The 20,024-nt window shown below is 41.9% G+C and overlaps 1 protein-coding gene across 1 annotated transcript; it reads left to right on the top strand.

Annotated features, from left to right (window-relative positions):
- The first annotated feature begins 19,058 nt into the window (after positions 1-19,058).
- LOC119947917 (regulation of nuclear pre-mRNA domain-containing protein 1B-like) lies at positions 19,059-19,757 on the top strand. Its single transcript, XM_038769570.1, has one exon. It carries the CDS (start codon positions 19,059-19,061, stop codon positions 19,755-19,757), a length of 699 nt encoding a protein of 232 aa, XP_038625498.1.
- The last annotated feature ends 267 nt before the right edge of the window (positions 19,758-20,024 follow it).

The following is a 20,024-nucleotide window of genomic DNA, read 5'->3' as shown; positions in this document are numbered from 1 at the left end:
ATAAGTGCTTTGCAGGAGGGTGAGTTAACAAAGCACTTCAGAGATAGAGCAGACCCAATGCGTAGGTGCAGAAGGGAGGGATGATAGGGTGAGCTTTTCTCTAGTGCTGTACAAGCTCTTCATTGATATTCCTTCCTATCCTAGGTGACATTCACTGGGCTTCCTTTAAGCATTATTAAGATAGTTCTGCTTTGTTTACTTGCCAATAAACCAAGGAAAAGGTAAAAATAGTTTAAGAGAAAGGGTAGTTAATATCACAGCAAGCCTATGTTCTAGAGGAATGGCCTACAAAAGCAAAATCTGCAAGCTAATATCATCAGGAAGCACAATAATGAGTTTATCTTTCAAAACCTGGGAGGGGAATTTAAATCTTGGGGCTGGTATCCGTTGCCAGGTTTGATTTCCATAACTGTTTCTACAGGATTTGTTTTAATGGTATTTGTTAAGCACTTACTATGTAATGACTGACCATCACTCCAATTTCTTAGTACAGTGCAGACTCTGTACTAAGGAATTGGAGTGATGGTCAGTCATTAAATCAATATTTTCACCAGAGATGAAGATATTCAGTCCAGTTAGGAAGAAGCTGAGGTTAAAAGTCTAGGCATTTTCATAATTTATTGCTCTATTTAATTTTGAAAAACAGGAAAATTACAGCTGGCAAAACTGCAAAACTCAAATCATCATCAAGTCAAAGTAACAGTTAATATTAATATTTGCTGTTCTTTTGGGGCAAAAATTGAAGGAATGCACACAGTCAAGCAATAGTAGTCTGAGTGACAGGGTATTCCCCTGAACCTTTACACAGCTGAGATTTCCGTGAAGTAATCACCAAAGCTTGTTCCCATTTCAACACGTCTCAGGGACAATTCAGTTATAGTCCCAGCGCTCCCCTAGTCACTGGCCTTTTCACACTCACAGCCCAAGGACAATTCAACCACCTCCTCTGGTATTACCTGATTAAGTTGCTATAGCTCTCATTTATTAAGATGTTATTGCTGTCATTTACTTCACCGACCCCACCATGACCCTTCAATACCGCCCCCCCATCTGCCCATCCCAGCCCTCTTCTCCCATCTCACCTCCCCTGCTCCCGTCCAACTCCTTTGTACAGTGCTCTGCATATAGTCAGTGCTCAATAGATACCACTGATTGATTTATTGATAGTTTGGTCTGGAAACTAATATTAAACTACCATCACACTCTCCCTCTTGCTTTCTTAAGATTTCAGGACTGAGGGCTTCCCAAACTTGATAGTGTATTAGTATTTTATTATCCTAAGAGTCAAAAGGTTCTTCTTAATGAAAACCTGAATTTTTTTTCCAAGGACAAATCTGTATTGTTGGAAATGTAATGGAAGTGAAAATGATAAATGGAAATCAACAGAATTTGCATGACCATTTCTTCCACACTTACATCAACATGTTATTTTAACATAATTGAGATATTCAATTTTCCTCTTGCAGACACAATGTGATGGAGCAGAAAACACTTAAGAAACTAACCTGATCTTAAATCCTAAGCAAGCTGCTGGTTACTGTTCATTACTTTGGGTGAGTCAGTTCTTACAGATTGTCACTGGCTCTTAGGAATGAGAGAACCTTATCTAGACACTTTTAGTGAAAGATGCTATTCTCTAATATTTTTTTAGATAAATTCATTTTTATGTGCCTTGATGACTTGTTCTCTAGCATGTATTCTACATAGGACTGTAAACTCATCTCTAGACTGCAAGTTCATTGTGTCCAGGGAATGTGTCTACCAACTCTGCTAAATGGTACTCTAAGTGTACAATGCTCTGTACACAAAAAGTACATAATCGATACCATTGATTAATAGGCTCTACTCCACTGCTGGCTGAAAAAGTTGTTCAAGAAAGAGCATTTTGAGTGAAAGCATTTCCCTGAAATTCATACAGCTTAGATTTTCCACAAAGTATTCTCTGTGTTGATCCCAATTTAATATAGCACACTTTAAAGTACCATAGTTCAGTGTTATTTTATAATGGTGAGGGGAGAATGGTGAATGCAAGGACAATTAATCATAGGATCTCTAAGGGTCTACACCTGATTTTCGAAAATTGCAGTTGGTCAAGGGGAAAGAGCATTTCTCTGGGATTCAGGGAAGCAGTGTGGCCTAGTGGACAGAGCACGAGCCTGGAAGTCAGCAGGAACTGGGTTCTAATCCTGCCTCTGCCACATGTCTACTGTGTGACCTTGGGCAAGTCATTTAACTTCTCTGTGCCTCAGTGACCTCATCTGTAAAATGGGGACTAAGACTGTGAGCCCTATGTGGGACAGGGACTATGTCCAACCAGATTACCTTGTATCTACCCCAGCGCTCAGAACAGTGCCTGGCACACAGTAAGTGCTTAATATCATTTTAAAAAAAAACTTCATGAAATCTGGGTTCTAGTACCCATTCTGCCTGCTGGGTCTATACCATGCATTAGGGCTGAAGATTTCTGATCAAAGACTGTAAGCTCATTGTAAGCTCATTCCCTGCATTAGGGCAGGGAATGCATCCGCCAACTTTGTTGTATTGTACTCTCCCAAGCATTTTGCAGATCACTGGCTGATGCTCCGGCTGAACCTCTTATCTCTACTCCCCCCATCAAAGTCTATTCTCAGTGGGGCTCCCTGATCTTTAAATATTCATAGATACTAAAGATGAACAATAGAAATAAAAGCTGCTTTGATCTAATGATGATCCACTTTATGGGGGCTTGCTTAGTATTCAGAGACTACTCAAGCTGGCCAGCGTTGGAAAATACACTCTTGGCAAAATTACTTGTAATGTCTCATTAATTGGGCTATTCATACCTTACAGTTGAGATATGAAATTTTAGAAAACTGAATTGATACACAAGCTGAATTAGACATCACTGAAATTCAAATAGTGCTGTTTCAAGTTCATTCATTCAATCGTATTTATTGAGCATGTACTGTGTGCAGAGCACTATACTAAGCTCTTGGAAAGTACAATTCGGCAACAAAGAGACAATCCCTACCCAACAAAGGGCTCACTAACATTAGTGCTACACACTAATGAGATACCAAATTGATTACTGAAAGGAACAAAAATATAATATAGCAGCCTTCTCCTACACACTAAACACATATATAAAATCATAGATTCTTCCCTCAAATAGTAGCATTCATAATCATCTGTGGTATTTATTGAGGGCTTACACTGTGCACAACACTGTACTAAAAACCTGGAGAGTGCAACAGAGTTGGTAGACAAATTCCCTGCCCATGCTGAGCTTATAGTCTAGAGGGGGTAATAGACATTAATACAAATAATTTACAAGAACCCATTATTTATTATTCATGGTCATATTATATAATATATTGTATATAGCAAAAATATTAATATAATGATATGTTATTCTCATTTGGGAAATCATTTGAATAAGTAGTACACTTAAAAAGCTAATTGTTCATTGTTTTTCCAGTTTACTATAGGTGCTCTGAAAGTGGTTTGCATTAAGTTTTTTTACAATGAGTTAATGGGCTAATTATATTTATTGCCTAAATCTACTACCTTTTAGCCACCAGATACAAGTGTTAGACAAAAAAACAAAAAGCAAACCCGCCACCCCCCAAAAACCCCCGTCATTACAACTTACATTCTGTAAGGGTAGATCATATACAAATAATTAACTTGGTAATTGCTTCAGGGAGAATCTACACTAATAGACTCTATAAAATCAAGGCACATTTATTTAATGGTATGGCTTTCATAAATACACATATCTGAATACAAATCCACCTAAAAGAGTATAAACTAAAAACACTAGTCCAATTGACAGCACTGACAATTGAAACAATCAGCACTAGGATCTCTTTTCTTAGAAGTAGCTCTTAGAGGGGTATCCAGTCAATCAATCAATCAGTCATATTTATTGTGCATGGACCACTTTACTAAGTGCTTGGGAAAGTACAATACAACAGAATTAGCAGACACATTCCCTGCCCATAACGAGTTTACAGTCTAGAAGTGCCATTTATATGCTGAACACTTGTGTAGGGATAGAGACATTGCCCCGACACATTAATAACTATCACGGTTTTGTTGGACTGTAGAGATGGTGGTAGCACTGGGCATGTTTTGAGGAAGTTCAGGACCAGATTAGTGAATGATATTGGCATCAAGGCAATACTGCACACTCGTTAAGTGGAATTCTATTCAAACTCAATGGGCAAGGTGTATTGAGAGCCTTGTTGCAACACTGCTCACAAATCATAGCTTACAGTATACATTACAAGCTATCAACTCATATGGATTGCACCTTTTTGCTTATAGGATATACACTGGAGAAACAATGTAAAATGACACTTGCTATAATACAAGGAAACCAATAAAAAACCTGTTTCCCTTAGCTGTTGCAGAGTAAGCTCACCTCTCTAGACTGTAAACTCGCTGTGTACAGGGGATGTATCTACTAACACTGTTATATCATACTCTCCCAAGCACTTAGTACGGTGCTCTGCATATACCAAGTGCTCAATAAATGAACTTGATTGAGGATTATTCTTTGTCTGAAAGCATAACTGGATAGGCAAGCTTACTGATACTGTTCAGGGAAAGAGATGGGTGGCAAAAAAGGGAACCACATACCATTACAGTTATTAATGTCTGTCTCCCCCTCTAGGCTGTGAGCTCATTGTGGGCAGGGAATATGTCTGCTTGTTAGATAGTACTCTCCCAAGTGCTTAGTATAGTGCTTTGCACACAGTAAGTGCTCAATAAATATGATTAAATGAATTACAGTTCTGTTCCTCTAGATGGACTGTCAAGTTAACAAATGCACCTTAATCAAAATATATTATTTTAAATAAATCAGTAGTCATTTATTATTCTTTTCATCTTTTCTTCCAAATGCTCACAAAAAGACAAAATACCCATCTTAAAAGGAAAATGTACATCATTTCTGCTATTGATTTTCTGTTTCCATTATGAATCACCACCTTCTGGCTAACCACTAGTGAGATCTCTCTCATAGTTAGGAGAGCAGCATTGCCTAGTGGAAAGAGAATGGGTCCGGGAGCCAGAGTACCTGGGTTCCAATCCTGGCTCTGCCAGTTGCCTGCTCCATGATCCTGGGCAAACCACTTCACTTCTCTGTGCCTCAGTTTCCTCATCTGTAAACTGGGGATTCAATATCCTAGTCTTCCTCCTACTTAGACTGTGAGCCCCTTGTGGAACAGAGATTGTGTCCCATCTGAGTAACTTGTATCTACCCCAGGACTAATAATAATAATAATAGCAACAACACTTGCTTTGGACTTCTGGGTGAAATGCATATACCAAACACACACACACACACACACACACACCCCTTGACTTTCCACTTACGCTCTGATGAATCTCCTCTAGTAGGTTTAGGGTGGCTCCAATTGAATCCAGTTTTATCTGAATCAGTCCATTTTCACTCTGGCCAAACCTACAATAATAGTGGCAAAAGTGGTCAAATGAAAATCTGGAAATTAAGATTTCATACTATGAACGGAGATGTTGCCTAAAGACACTTGGAACTTTACTCTTTCATTCACTCTTGTCAGAAGCCTAACCTCGAATTGAAAATGCATGGACAAAAACAGAGAGAAGCAATATAGTTAAGGGGTTGAGAGGTGAAAAACATCTAGTGAAGTTGAGCTCGAATTCCAATAAATATCTATACACAGATGTACAAATAAAAGCATTCAAATGTTTTCATGATGACCATCAGGAAATCAACCACCATTTCAAAAAGCAGCACACACTATCCCTCAAATAGTTAATTGTGAAACTGCAAAGGTGGTAATTGGGAGAGAATTTGCAATTGCTCTTGCAGGCTAGAAATGCCTTTAGGAGTGGTGATTTAATCACTATTTCTGAAACTCTACTGCATTAGATTTTGTTAAATTGGTAAAAGAGGTATACAAGCAAGTCAAATATAAACTATATGGGAAGCAGCATTGCGTAGTACATAGAGCATGAGCCTGGGAATCAGAAGGTTGTGGGTTCTGGTCCCAGCTCCATCGCTTGTCTGCTGTCTGACCTTGGGCAGGTCACTTCACTGTGCCTCAGTTTCCTCATCTGTGGGGTGGGGATTGAGACTGTGAGCCCCATGTGGGACAGGGAAACCCAGTTTGCTTGTATCCACCCCAGAGCTTTCTACAGTGCCTGACACACAGTAAGCACTTAAATACCAGAACTATTATTGTTATTAGTACTAATAGTAGTCAGGGATATTATGGGGAAAATTGGCATATTTCAGCTGCAATTAAGTTGAGGAAAGGCAGCCATTTTAAATAAGGTCTTTACTCCAACTTTAACTTATTTTAAATTAGAGATTCAATTCATTTTCATCTCCTTTAAATTGAAAGGTCTTGTTACTGAAGTATGAAAAATGTGGTTGAAATGTTCTGCACAGTGAATCTTGATTTGACACACAGATGAATTCAGTCATGTTACAGTATGTGCAATGAATTTGTGAATTCTTATCCTGGCTGCTACCTCTCAGTGCCTGATTTTATGCTCGTGTTCCAGTGGTTCTCTCTTGAGCAGGCGGGAGGGGATTCCTATTTGAAGCACTGGCTGGAATCAAATAGGTATTGATGCTATTTTCCCTAACTATCTCCTCTAAGTGTCACAGTTAAACTCACTTCCTGACACTCTCTTGATTAAAAGCTCTAGGGCTGAAATGCAGTTTTCTTTTGCTGATTGAATTGGTGTACTTAAAGTTAAGTATGCATTTCAAATTGGAATTAAAACTTTACTATAACTGTACTTTGAAGGGCTTTTTTGGATCTGAAATGTATGCACTTTATTAGATGACTGGTTCACAATTCTGTGCCTTGTTACCTGCAGTTACCCCGTTCAAATGTTAACTTTTATTAATTCATAGTCTGAACCCCAAAACCCCCTCTGAACCTGCTCTCCCACTGAGTAGGTCATGCACTGAATGGTAATACTAAATTAGTCAGAGGGCAATGTGAATTATATCGAGTCAATTGAGGTTATTGTAAAATAAAGGAAGCCAAATATAGTCAGTTATTTCAAGGAAATTAATTATAAAACACTGGGTGCTAGAACATAAAAGATATACTTTTTGAGAGGCAAAAGACCACTCAGGACAAGGCACTAATTGATTTGGTATCATAAGGACAGGATCCCACAGATGTAAGAAAGGATTACAGAGGAAAGGAGTTAAATATTATTCTCACCCTGGGGCACACCAAATTCTATGGAGATAACCATATAAAATGGGATAATAAATTACCCTTCTATTAAGCAGTCATGAATGCACGCTAATCTAAGTTAGAGTATGCTATTGGAAGTATAATCACTCATTTCAGCTATCCTGAGTTCAGAGTAATTGGAAGTGACCTTGGGAAGTAATCAAGTCCATTTCTCTGGCTCTAGGAAGGCTTGTCCCTAAACCAGACAGTTGTCTAGATGCCACAAACTCTCTTAACAAAGCTCGCTACTTTCTGGATTTTTGTTTTGTCCTTAGGCCTTATTTAGAGCTTATTTAGGTTTATTTAGGGAATCAGCCTGGCATAGTGGAAAGAGACCCAGGTTCTGACCCTGACCCGTGCCACCACTTGCCTGCCATGTGACTGTGGACCAGTTGCTTAGCTTCTCCATGCCTCACTTGTTCTCCCTCCTACTTAAACTGTGACCCCCGTGCGGGACAGGGACTGCGTCCGATCTGCTTATAATGCATAGTACAGAGTTTAAAATTCCCTCTTAGGCTCCACTCTTGCCCCCAGCTGCTCTGCTTAGAGGTGTGAGTAAACTGTCCTTCAAGCCAAAGGCTCTTTTGGCTGAGACCCTCCATCAGGTGTTGTTTTGTTTTTCCTAATGGAAGCAGGCCCTCATAACTTTAGGATGATTGAGCACTGAGCTTGCTCTTTGTAGAATACTGACAGATGTGAAAGTTTTTGCTAATAATCTCTCCCCCAAAGCCTGTTCACCTGAATAAATATGATTACAAGGTGTTACCTAGGTGGTGGATCTGATTGTTTAGTACAGTGCTTTGCATAAAGTGAGTGTTCAATAAATATACAATTGAATGAATGTTATACACGGGAAGCAGAGAGAGTGCTTCTATCTGACACAAAGAGAGACACTAAGGAGAATTCAACAATTAGAATACACGACTAAATGAGTAAAGATGAAGGAAAGCTTTGTGACTTCCCCTGACTCTTCAAAAGATATATAAAGCTTTGGAGAAAGTGCTGCAAGAGAAAGAGGCATTGAGTCTCATTCAACAACTCTCATATCATTTAAAAATGCCTTGGAGGAGAAGACTGACTTAATTTGAAATTTAATTTGATTTAATTAAGAAAAAAGGGTCGTGGAAAAGAGAATTGCAATGTTTATTTTCAATAGGTCATGATTAAATCTGAAAAGGTTTCACCCATCTCATACAATATCCTTGCTTGTGTTTTTTGTTTTGTTTTTTCCTGTCGGTATAAGTCTGTCCTGGGGAAGACCCCGTAGAGAAATGATCTGTAAAATGACTTACTGGAAAATAACCATCTGGTGCTTTTTGATCAGTTTCTTTGGAAGGCTCCTCTTCTGCCTCCTGCCTTCTAACTGTGGGAATGCCTCAAAGCCCAGTTCTGGGTCCCCTTCTATTCAGCATCTACACCCTCTGTTGAGCTCCAACAGCGTCAACTACCATCTCTATGGGAATGATTCCCAAATGTAAATCTCCAGCCCTGATCTCTCTCAATCAATATTTATTGAGCATATATTTGTGCAGAGCACTGCACTAAGTGCTCAGGAGAATACAAGAAAACAGAATTGGTAGACACAATCCCCACCCAAGAGGAACTTACCGTCTAGAGGGGGAGACAGACATTTAAATAAATTATGGATATGTATATAAGTGCTGTGAGGCTGAGGGTGGGGTGAATATCAAGTGCTTAAAAGAGAGCGAGAGAGAGTATAGAAAGGCTATATAGAAGCAGTGTATAGAAGCAGCATGGCTCAGTGGAAAGAGCCCAGGCTTGGGAGTCAGAGGTCATGGGTTCTAATCCTGGCTCTGCCACATATCTGCTGTGTGACCTTGGACAAGTCACTTAACTTCTCTGAGCCTCAGTTACCTCATCTGTAAAATGGGGACTAAGACTGTGAGCCCCACGTAACACAACCTGATCACCTTGTATTCCCCCCAGCGCTTAGAACAGTGCTTCGCACGTAGTAAGCATTTAACAAATGCCATCATTATTAAAGGCTGAGGTTTTTTTTAAAAAAATGTATCCCACGAGGCAAATTGAATTATTCGATTATTTTGGACAAGGCAAATTGAACTTCCCCTTTGGGGTGGAATATGATTATTTAATGATATTAGAGCTTCCATTCCAAGAGGAATATACTTATGTGTTACTCGTGTGTCGTGAAACACCTAGGCCCCAACCACAAATGCTTCCCAGCTGGGATTAATTCACGTACGCCTCATTCGCATGTAGCGAGGCATCTAGCTATCACCCACAAATGCTTCCCACTTGGGAGGAATCATTTAATGATAGGATTTGTTGAGCACTTACTACATGCCGGGCACCATACTAAGCGCTTCCTGCGTTCCACAGCCGTGGCTTGGCGGGCCGGGACCCTCACCCATCCATCCATCCCATGGCTCCTCACATGGTATAGGCAGAGCAGGCATCCCACGCTCAGGGCAGAGGTGACCCACAGCCGGCCACCGCAACTCTCGGGTCTGCTAAGCAGAAGGTCAGAGGCTGCAGGGATTTACTACTTGGGCATTCCAGTCTCTGGCCTCAGTTTATCCAGTCTCCGCCCTCTCCTCCCCCCTCCATACCTCATTGGATTGGCATGGGGGCGAGGGACACCTTTTGTATTCCCGGTTTGGCTTGTCAATCTAGCAGTTATCCCGCCCGCACTTGCCAGTTCCATCCTGCTGGCTTGGACAGTCAGTCACAGGATAGCATTTGACCTTGAGATGGGGGTACCCTGGTTTATCCTGGGACAGTTGCCCATCTTTTAGACTGTGAGCCCAATGTTGGGTAGGGACTGTCTCTATATGTTGCCAATTTGTACTTCCCAAGCACTTAGTACAGTGCTCTGCACATAGTAAGCGCTCAATAAATGATTGATTGATTGATTGATCCACCTTCGCGCTGAGCAGAAACTCCTTATCATGAGCTTTAAGGCCCTCAATCAGCTCTCTCCCTCCAAACTTATCTCCTCGATTCCCCAATCTGCATACTCCACTCTTCTAATGCCAACGTACTCTCTGTACCTCAATCTTGTCTATCCCTCCGCCGCCCCCTTGGCCACATCCTCCCACTGGCTTGGGACTCCCTCCCCCTACACAATAATAATAATAGTTACAGTATTTGCTAAGCACTTACTATGTGCCAAGCACTGTTCTAAATGCTGGGGTAGATACAGTATAGCATAGTGGCTAGAGCCCGGGCCTGGGAGTCAGAAGGTCATGGGTTCTAATCCTGACTCTGCCACTCATCTGCTGTGTGACCTTAGGCAAGTCATTTAAGTTCTCTGGGCCTCAGTTCCCTTATCTATAAAATGGGGATTGAGACTGTAAGCCCCATGTGGGACAGGGACTGTACTCAACCCGATGTGCTTGTATCCACCCCAGCCCTTACTACAGTGCCTGGCACACAGTAAGTTCTTAACAAATACCATAAGTATCATTACAAGGTAATCAGGTTGTCCCATGTGGGGCTCACAGTCTTAATCCCCATTTTACAGGTAACTAAAGCACAGAGAAGTTAAATGGTTTGCCCAAGGTCACACAGCAGACAAATGGCAGACCTGGGATTGGAACCTACATCCTCTGACTCCCAAGCCCGTGCTCTTTCCACTAAGCCACATAGCTGGGTGTCCACCACTCTCCCCACCTTCAAACCCTCCTAAAATCACATCTCCTCTAAGAAGCCTTCCCTGACTAAGCCTTCATTTCTCCTACCCACCTTCCCCTCTCCATTGTCTATACACTTGACTCTGTAGTAATGATGATAATAATAATAATGATATTTGTTAAGCACTATGTGCCAAGCACTGTACTAAGACCGAAGTGAATAAGAGATAATCAGGTCCCACATGGGGGTCACAGTGTAAGTAGGAGGGAGAACAGGGATGAACTGAGGCACAGAAAAGTGAGGCCCAAGGTTACACAGCAGGCAAGTGGCAGAGCTAGGATGTACATATCCTTATACTCTACTCTTTCCCTTATCTGCAATTTATTTCAATGTCAGCTTCCCCTATAGACCGTACGCTCCTTATGGGCAGGGATCATGTCTATTATTATCATTATTTTCATTATTATTATTATTGTATTTGTTAAGCATGTATTATGTGTCAAGAACTCTTCTAAGCGCTAAGGTAGACACAAGTTAATTAGGTCGGGACACAATCCCTCTCTCCCATGGGGCTCGCAGGTTACTCCATTATGCATTCCTAAGTACTTAATACAGTGCTCTACACACAGTAAGCACTCAATAAATACCAGTGATTGATTTATTTAAAAATATTAAAACATTACAGGATAATGGAAGGCTGCAGCACGGTGATGAATTATCAAATCTATGTGGAGAAGTATCCCAAAGGACCAACTTTCTACAGATATGTACCGAATGTACAGGAACGGGATGAAAAAATATGAGTTAAAATAACATGCTGTCATTATCAATCAGCAGCAATTTGGGGAGACAGCATTTCTGGAGGAGAGGATTAACAGACTGACATGTTTCCACATCGGTTTGAACTACGATGTGCCTTGATGTAGGCAGAACTATTAATTCCTAATATCACTTAGGTTGATTTCTTTATCAGAAATATGCAAAGGATTGAGGAAGTTTAGTTTGTTTTCAGATTGTTTTTTAATTGCAGTCGGTTAGATGATAGATCATGAAAACTGTAACCATGGTACAATATTCTGCTCCTGAATAGATCTCTGAAAATTGAATTTTATATGATTATTTTTGCCCGAGGTTCACTAATCACAAGAAAAGGGGAAAGAGAGGTTGGTTTTTTAAGGTGAAAAGACATTTGAATCATTAAACCAGCATTTTTCAAGAACTGTGGTTCTAGCTATCAAATGAATAAATTTGTCTCAATGGAAATTAAGTCTGCTGAGAGATGCTCTAAGCCTTACCTTCCATTGAGGAATAAAACATAATTTATAAAAAATAAGATGAACTTGTAAAATTAAACAAAATTGGCTCCAAACTAGTGCACATCTTCCTAAGATCTGTGATCTGTGATCTTTCTAAAATTTTGGGTGCAGAATGGCCCAGTATATAAAATGACACAAAGCTCAACTCCCGTAGGAGGGTGGGCTAAATACCAATCACTGGCCTTCCCACTCTCTCCTGCCCACTGGGTAACTGTTAAAGTCACAAGCAACACTCTCTCTCTCTCACAGGGACTGACATGATGACAGAAGCAAGGTGAGTGTCGCAGAAGAAAGTAAACGTAACAAATGCGGAGTGCAGGCATGCCTGCCTGATGCCACTGATGAGCCAGAATTCTCAGCACAGAGCCCAGAAGGCCAGGGATTACACAGGAAGCTTCTCGATGTCTGGAATCATGTATTATAAAGATGCAGTGTGGTCTAGTGGAAAGATCATGGGCCTGAGAGTCAGAGGACCTGGGTTTCTAATCCCACCTCTGCCACGTGTCTGCTGTGTGACCTTAGACAAGTCACTTCAGTTCTCTGTGTCTCAGTTACCCCACCTGCAGAATGGGGATTAAATCTGCTCTCTCCAATTTAGACTGTGGAACAGAGACTGTGTCAATCAATCCGTCAATCGACTGTAATTTATTGAACACTTACTGTGCACAGAGCACTGTACTAAGCACTTGGGAGAGAACGACACAACAATATAACAGGCATGTTCCCTGCCCACAGTGAGCTTACAGTCTAGAGGGGGAGACAGATGTTGATATAAATAATTAAATTGTGGATATGGATATAAGTGCTGTGGGGCTGGGTGAATAAAAGGGAGCAAGTCAGGGTGATGCAGAAGGGAGTGGAAAAAGAGGAAATGAGGGCTTAGTCAGGAAAGGGATCTTGGAGATGTGCCTTCAATATGGCTTTGGAGGTGGGGAGACTCGTCCGTCAGTGTCTGTGTCCAACCTTATAAACTTGTATCTACACCACTGGCTGTTCTATTCCTTGCCTTCACCAGTTCCTCTGGGCTTTAGCTGCAGAATTTGAACAGCAAGCAATGGCTGCCCCAAGCTGATTTTTCCCTTCTCCTACTGCAGTTGCCCTTGTCCACTTTGCTTAGAGGACATCTATACTGTTGGCAAGTTAGTCGCTGTTAGGGTCTGTCTTAGTGAGTATGAAGGTGTGTCTCACCTCCTTCCATCTCTGTTTTCTCGTGCCCTGGTTTCTGTCTCTCTCTGCTTTCTGCTGTCTTTCTCTGCCTAGTACTCTAACGTAAACCTTTTTTACTTCTCGCACCCCCATTTGAAGTATAAATATTCTTCATAACTGTGAACTTTCCTTTAGAGAAAAAAGAAAACAAAATATTAATAATGGTATTTTTAAGCACTTAGTTCGTGCCAAGCACTGTATTAAGCACTGGAGTGGATACAAGCAAATCGGGTTGGACACAGTCCCTGCCCCACATGGTGCTCTCGGTCCCAATCCCCATTTTACAGATGGGGTAACTGAGGCACAGAGAAGTGAAGTGACTTGCCCAAGGTCACACAGTAGACAAGTGTCAGAGCCGGGATTAGAACCCAGTTCCTTCTGACTCCCAGGCCTGTGCGCTATCTACTAAGCCATGCATGGCTCATGCTTTTGCATTTCTAATCCAAATATTTCTCTAATTCTATTCCCAAATAATTGTGATTTTTTTTTTAGGTCCCTTTAATGATCTGCCCTAATTTCTATTTTTTGTAGCTTTCTCATTTACCTACTGGGTCCCTCAAGGGTATTTGGTTTACCCAGTTTATCATAGTTAATCTTTCTGTCCTTCCTCTGCACTGATTTTGTTCATTCCTGAGCCTGCAGATCTGTCTTTTTGATAAATATCTGGCTTTGGGGGGCTTCTTTGCCTTTTAGACTTTCTTTCCTTTGGGTGTTTCCTACTATTGTTTGAAAACTTGTATTTTTTTAAATGGTATTCCTTAAGTGCTTACTATGTGTCAGGCACTGTACTAAACACTGAAGGAGGTACAAGATAGTCGGATTGGACCTAGTTCCTGTACCACATAGGGCACTGCCTTAATCCCATTTTTTTAGATGAAGTAACTGAAACAGAGAGAAGTCAAATGACATGCCCAAGGTTACACAGCAGACAAGTGGCAGAGCTGGAATTAGAACCCAGGTCTCTGACTCCCAAGACTGTGCTCTTTCCACTAGGCCATGCTGCTTCTTGTAAAATTTGTTTTCTTAAAATTCATCTTCTTTATCTTGCTGACCTCTCCCTTTTTTGAAGAAATTGAGTACAATCATCTTGTGATCTCCCCCACCATGATATCATCTTCTTCCTAATCTTCATCTAATTCTTTCTGTTAGGACAAAAAGGGTATCTGTCTTTGTAGATGCCTCTGCTTTCTGCCCTAGAATACTAACGCAAGTGCAATTCACATTTCTGCATGACCTACTGAATTGCTTTTCCAGTACATATCTGGAGACTTTATCTTCCTGTTTTGGAGATCTGTAATATACTTCTGCCATAATGTCATGTTTACTCTTTTCAGTTTCCCCTCTACTACTGACACTCTCTGCCTGTTGGCCTCCTTCTGTTACTTGTATCTCTGAGGATTGATAGCTACCCTAGAAGAACAAAAATAGTTCTAGATGCCTTTTTTCCATTTCTTACCTGAACAATCAATATCTTTCTAGCCCGAAACTCTAGTTTTGTGGGCTGACCCACCAGGTAGTGAAATTACATTATAGCTGCAACAGTTAGTTCTTCCTCTGTATTTTCCATGCCCCTTAAATTTACACACACTGACTTCTAGAAGCCATGAGGAAAACCCCTGTTTCTCCCTTGTTCTATTATCATTGCTGGATTGGCAAATTTTATTCCACATGCCCGATTTCTGAAAGAGAAAACCAAGACAAATTTCTAAACATCTCTGCAGAAAATTCCATTGACTTTCCATTCAAATAGTAGAAAAATCCACTCCTTGATTTTTAGAATTGGGAGTTCAAAAATGAAGTAGCCAATGGTGAAACTGTATTCATAAATATGTGTCATTGAGAGAGAATCTCCTGCACACTACTTGAACCCTTTGCCCATGAAAAGGCAGTAAGGCACCTTTTCTGAACCCTTGCAATTTGGATAAGCCTTGCTCAGACATCAGTGGTTAAGAGCAGAAAGGTATGTCTTACCACCAACGGGACATGAATTTGGATTGTTTTTCAATAATGATGATGGTGTGTGCGAAGCCATCCACATTTTCTCCTCTTGTCCACCCTTGCCCAGTGGGACGCATTGTGAGATGGCAAGTGGGGAGGACACGGACAATCTATGACCACAGAAAGAATATCTCTGAGACCTCAAAGGGCAGTGAGACCTTTTCACCCTCACCCATTTGGTAAGTCGTCATTAAGTGTGATATTCAGAGTGACTCAGAAAGGATTTGTGTGCATGTGTGGTGGGGTCTTTTCCACTTTCTTGCAAAAAGCAAGGAAAAGAAACAAAACCCCTAAAGAACATCAACAGAACTGCCCCCCAAATACACAACTGACCTCTGCACAACTATCAATCAATCAATCATATTTATTGGGTGCTTACCGTGTGCAGGACACTGTACTAAGTGATTGGGAGAGTACGATATAACAGAGTTGGTAGACACATTCCCTGCCCACAGTGAGTTACAATCTAGAAGGGGACACAGACATTAATATAAACAAATAAATTATGGATATGTACATAAGTGCTGTAGGGCTGAGGAAGAGGTGAATAACAGGAACAGATCCAAGTGCCAGGGCAATGCCGAAGGGAGAGGGAGAAGAGGAAATGAAGGCTTAGTCAGGGAAGGCCTCTTGGAGGAGATGTGCCTTCGATAAGGCTTTGAAGGTGAGTAGAGTAATTGTCTGTTAGATATGAATAGGGAGGGTGTTCCAGGCCAGAAGCAGGACATGCGTGAGAGGTCATATGACCTAGATATACAAGAGCCAGAAAACAGCAGGACCTATGCAGGCAAGGACAATTCTTTGCGAGACAGTGCCTCTGGAGAGATTTGAAAGGCCTGATCCTGTCAACTAACTGCTAAACCAACCCCCAATCAGCTTCAACTAGCGGTGTTTCCATGAGGAAAGACCAAATGAATCAATATTATTGAGTGTCTCTGTGTACAGAACACTCTATTAAGTCAGTCAATCATATTTATTGAGTGCTTACTGTGTGCAGAACACTGTACTAAGTGCTTGGGAGAGTACACTATAACAATATAACAGACAACATTCTCTGCCCACAATGATCTTGGGAGAGTACAATAGAATAAATAGACAAGATCTCTGCTATCAAACGCTTACAACCTAGTGAGAGACTGTACAATCTTGTGGAGGAGAGTAATCAAGCGGATTACTCCGAAGTAACCAAACAGTAGGTGGGAGGTGGGCAACTTGTCTGGGTATGATGGTGAAAGGAGAGCAAGTAAGCTCTTGTTCATTCATTCATTCAATTGTATTTATTAAGCACTTACTGTGTGCAGAGCACTGTACTAAGAGCTTGGGAAAGTACAATACAACAATAAACAGTGACATTTGTTCTGTGCACACACAACTAATGCCTGTGAAGTACAAACTTTAAACTCCTTGAGGACAGGGATCATGTCTACCAACTCTATTTTATTGTATTTTCCCAATCATTTTGTACAGAGCTCTGCACATAGTAAGTGCTCAAGAAATGCAAATCAGTCAATCATATTTATTGAGCATTCATTCATTCAATCGTATTTATTAAGCACTTACTGTGTGCAGAGCACTGTACTAAGTGCTTGGCACTTACTGTAAAGTAAACTGTGCTCAGAACAGTGCTTGGCACACAGTAAGTGCTTAACAAATGCCATCATCATTATTAAATGCTAGGGAGAGTACAATATAACAATAGACACATTCCCTGCCCACAACGAGCTTACAGTCTAGAGGGGGTGGCAGACATTAATGTAACTAAATAAAGGACAGCTATGTATATAAGTGTTGTGGGGCCGGGAGGGGGAATGAATAAAGGGAGCAAGTCAGGGGGACACAGAGGGGAGTGGGAGATTGACTGATCTTCTTGCTTACTGTATTTAAGCTTAACAGAATTTTGAGAATCAAGCAACTTCTAAATAATTCAAATAGGTTTTGGAGCTCTGTGAACAAAGAGTCATATATTTACTCAGGAGATAGCTATACAACTAAATGCACTTCTCTTATTCCGAACTTGTTTATGACACTGTTGAAAAAGAAGCTGATCATACAAAAAGTCTAAAAAGAAATACAACAGGAAGCTTTCCTTTTTTTATTAAGAATAAAGATTTCCTATTTCAGTCCAAAAGGATGACTCTTTCCATTTGCCTGGTCAGAAAGAATGTAATTAATTGTAGTTTAGTGCAGCAGGATTTCCCTGATAGTGGCAGTTAGCTTTCAATGCAAACAACTGAAGCTTAGCTTCCAGAAAAATGTAGATCTAAGTATTTCTAAGATGCTAATTTCCATACTGCATCTGAATTTGGACAGATAGCAGACAAGAAACAAAACTTAAATAGATGTTTCATGAAAGGTCTGCTAAGTCAAGGGCCTGAGGCCAAAGACCTGTGTCCCTGGACTCTGGACCTAATCATCTGCTGCTTGATTTAGGTAGCCTGGAGTTAAAGATAAGGGGAATCAATCAAGTGCCTGGAACACAGTAAGCGCTTAACAAATACCATTAAAAAAATCAATGGTATTTATTGAGCACTTACTCTGTGCAGAACACTGTGCCAAGTGATTGGGAGAGTACAATACAATGGAGTTGTTAAGCACGTTTCCTGCGCAGTAGGAGTCCGCTGTTGGGTAGGGACCGTCTCTATATGTTGCCAACTTGTACTTCCCAAGTGCTTAGTACAGTGCTCTGCACACAGTAAGCGCTCAATAAATACGATTGAATGAATGAATGAATAGGAGCTTTTCATCCAGAGAACTGTAACCTTACAGTCTAGAGAAATGTTGCTTTTTTTCAAAGGTATCTGTTACACGCTTACTATGTGTCAAGCACTGTTCTAAGAGCTAGGGTAGATACAATCAGGTCCCTCTTCTCAGTATACAGAAGTACAGAGAAGCAGCATGGCTCAGTGGAAAGAGCCCGGGCTTGGGAGTCAGAGGTTGTGGGGTCTAATCCTGGCTCTGCCACATGTCTGCTGTGTGACCTTGGGCAAGTTCCTTAACTTCTCTGAGCCTCAGTTCCCTCATCTGTAAAATGGGGATTAAGACTATGAGCCCCCGTGGGACAACCTGATCACCTTGGAACCTCCCCAGCGGTTAGAACAGTGCTTTGCACATACTAAGAGAAGCAGCGTGGCTCAGTGGAAAGAGCCCGGGCTTGGGAGCCAGGGGTCGTGGGTTCTAATCTCGGCTCTGCCACTTGTCAGCTGTGTGACTGGGGAAGTCACAACTTCTGTGTGCCTCAGTTCCCTCATCTGTAAAATGGGGATGAAGACTGTGAGCCCCACGAGGGACAACCTGATCACCTTGTATCCCCCCCCCCACCCCCAGGGCTTAGAACAGTGCTTTGCACATAGAGCTTAACAAATGCTATTATTATTATTATTATTGTTGTTATTATTATTCTGGGTGGGGGCCCCGATCGTCCGCTAGGGGCAGGCGGCCCGGCCCCGCCCCCTGCCGCGCTGGGGCTCGCGCCAAGGAGAGGCGACCGTTGGAGGTGCGCGCGCCGCTTGCCAGAGAAACCCGCCCCTCCCCCCTCACCTCAGCCACCCCACTTCCTGTCACGGACCTTCTGCTCCGTCAGCCGCCGTCTTTTTGACAGTTGCTCCCGCCCCGCCGCCTCGATCGAGCCTTCTCCCAGTCTTTCTCAAGACTTTTGAAAACCCTCCATCGCGACTTCGCCCCGCCGAAGCCGACCATGGCTGCCATTGCCGAAACGATTCTAGTTGAGAAACTGTCGGAACTCCAAATCTCTCAGAAAAGCATCGTGGCCCTATCCCAGTGGGTCCTCCAATTCCGCCAGAACGCGGGCACCGTCGCCTCCGTGTGGCTTCAGCAGTTCCGCCTGGTCAACCCGGGACGGAAGATTATCCTCCTGTACCTGGCGAACGATGTTCTCCAGAACGGCCGAAAAGGGGGCCCCGAATTTCTCATCTTGTTCGCGACCGTCCTTCAGGAGGCCGCCCGTCTTGTTCATGGCAGCCATGACGAGGAGTGCAGGGCATGCTTTAATAGGCTGCTAGACATCTGGCAAGAAAGAAAGGTTTATATTAGGGAGTTCATTCAAAACCTGAGGTTGCCGTTGGAAGAATCCCAGACATTTCCACCCGGAACTACCGAAGAGCAGCGATCGTCTGAGAAACGAACCTTTCAGACGATCCAAGAGTCAGAACCGAGAAGCGTTCCCGAGGGTCCCTCTCTTCAGCCTTCCATCATGAATCAACCTTTATTTGAGGAAATAACTCAGCTGAAACTACAACAAGATCCCCCGGGCGACCTTGTGGAAATACCCAATCTGCTTCCTGAACCCCAAGATGGTTCATTCTTGAAGCAAGTTTCTAGCGGAGAAGACGACAATCCCGCAGTGATGGGGGAAAAATATATGGGTATTTTGTAGAACGTAACTGTGTTCTTGGGGGAAAAACCCATGACTGGCCCAACCGGATAGAAACGTTGTTAGTGTGCACCCAGAAACAGAATGAAGGCCTGGCCAAGAAGGATAAAAATTTGAAGAAGACAAGAAAAAGTTTCTTAAAGTCTCCCAAATCTGCAGTCAACTGAGGAGCCGTATCCCAGACTGGCTACACTGCTAAATGCGGTCCAGTGTTCCAGGAGGTTGGGTCCAACTGCCAATTCGTCAACCAATTTTTCACCGATGAAGACA

This window comes from Tachyglossus aculeatus, chromosome X4 (genome assembly GCF_015852505.1).
Source record: "Tachyglossus aculeatus isolate mTacAcu1 chromosome X4, mTacAcu1.pri, whole genome shotgun sequence".
Lineage (NCBI taxonomy): Eukaryota > Metazoa > Chordata > Mammalia > Monotremata > Tachyglossidae > Tachyglossus > Tachyglossus aculeatus.
This window is presented reverse-complemented; position numbering and strand designations above follow the sequence as displayed.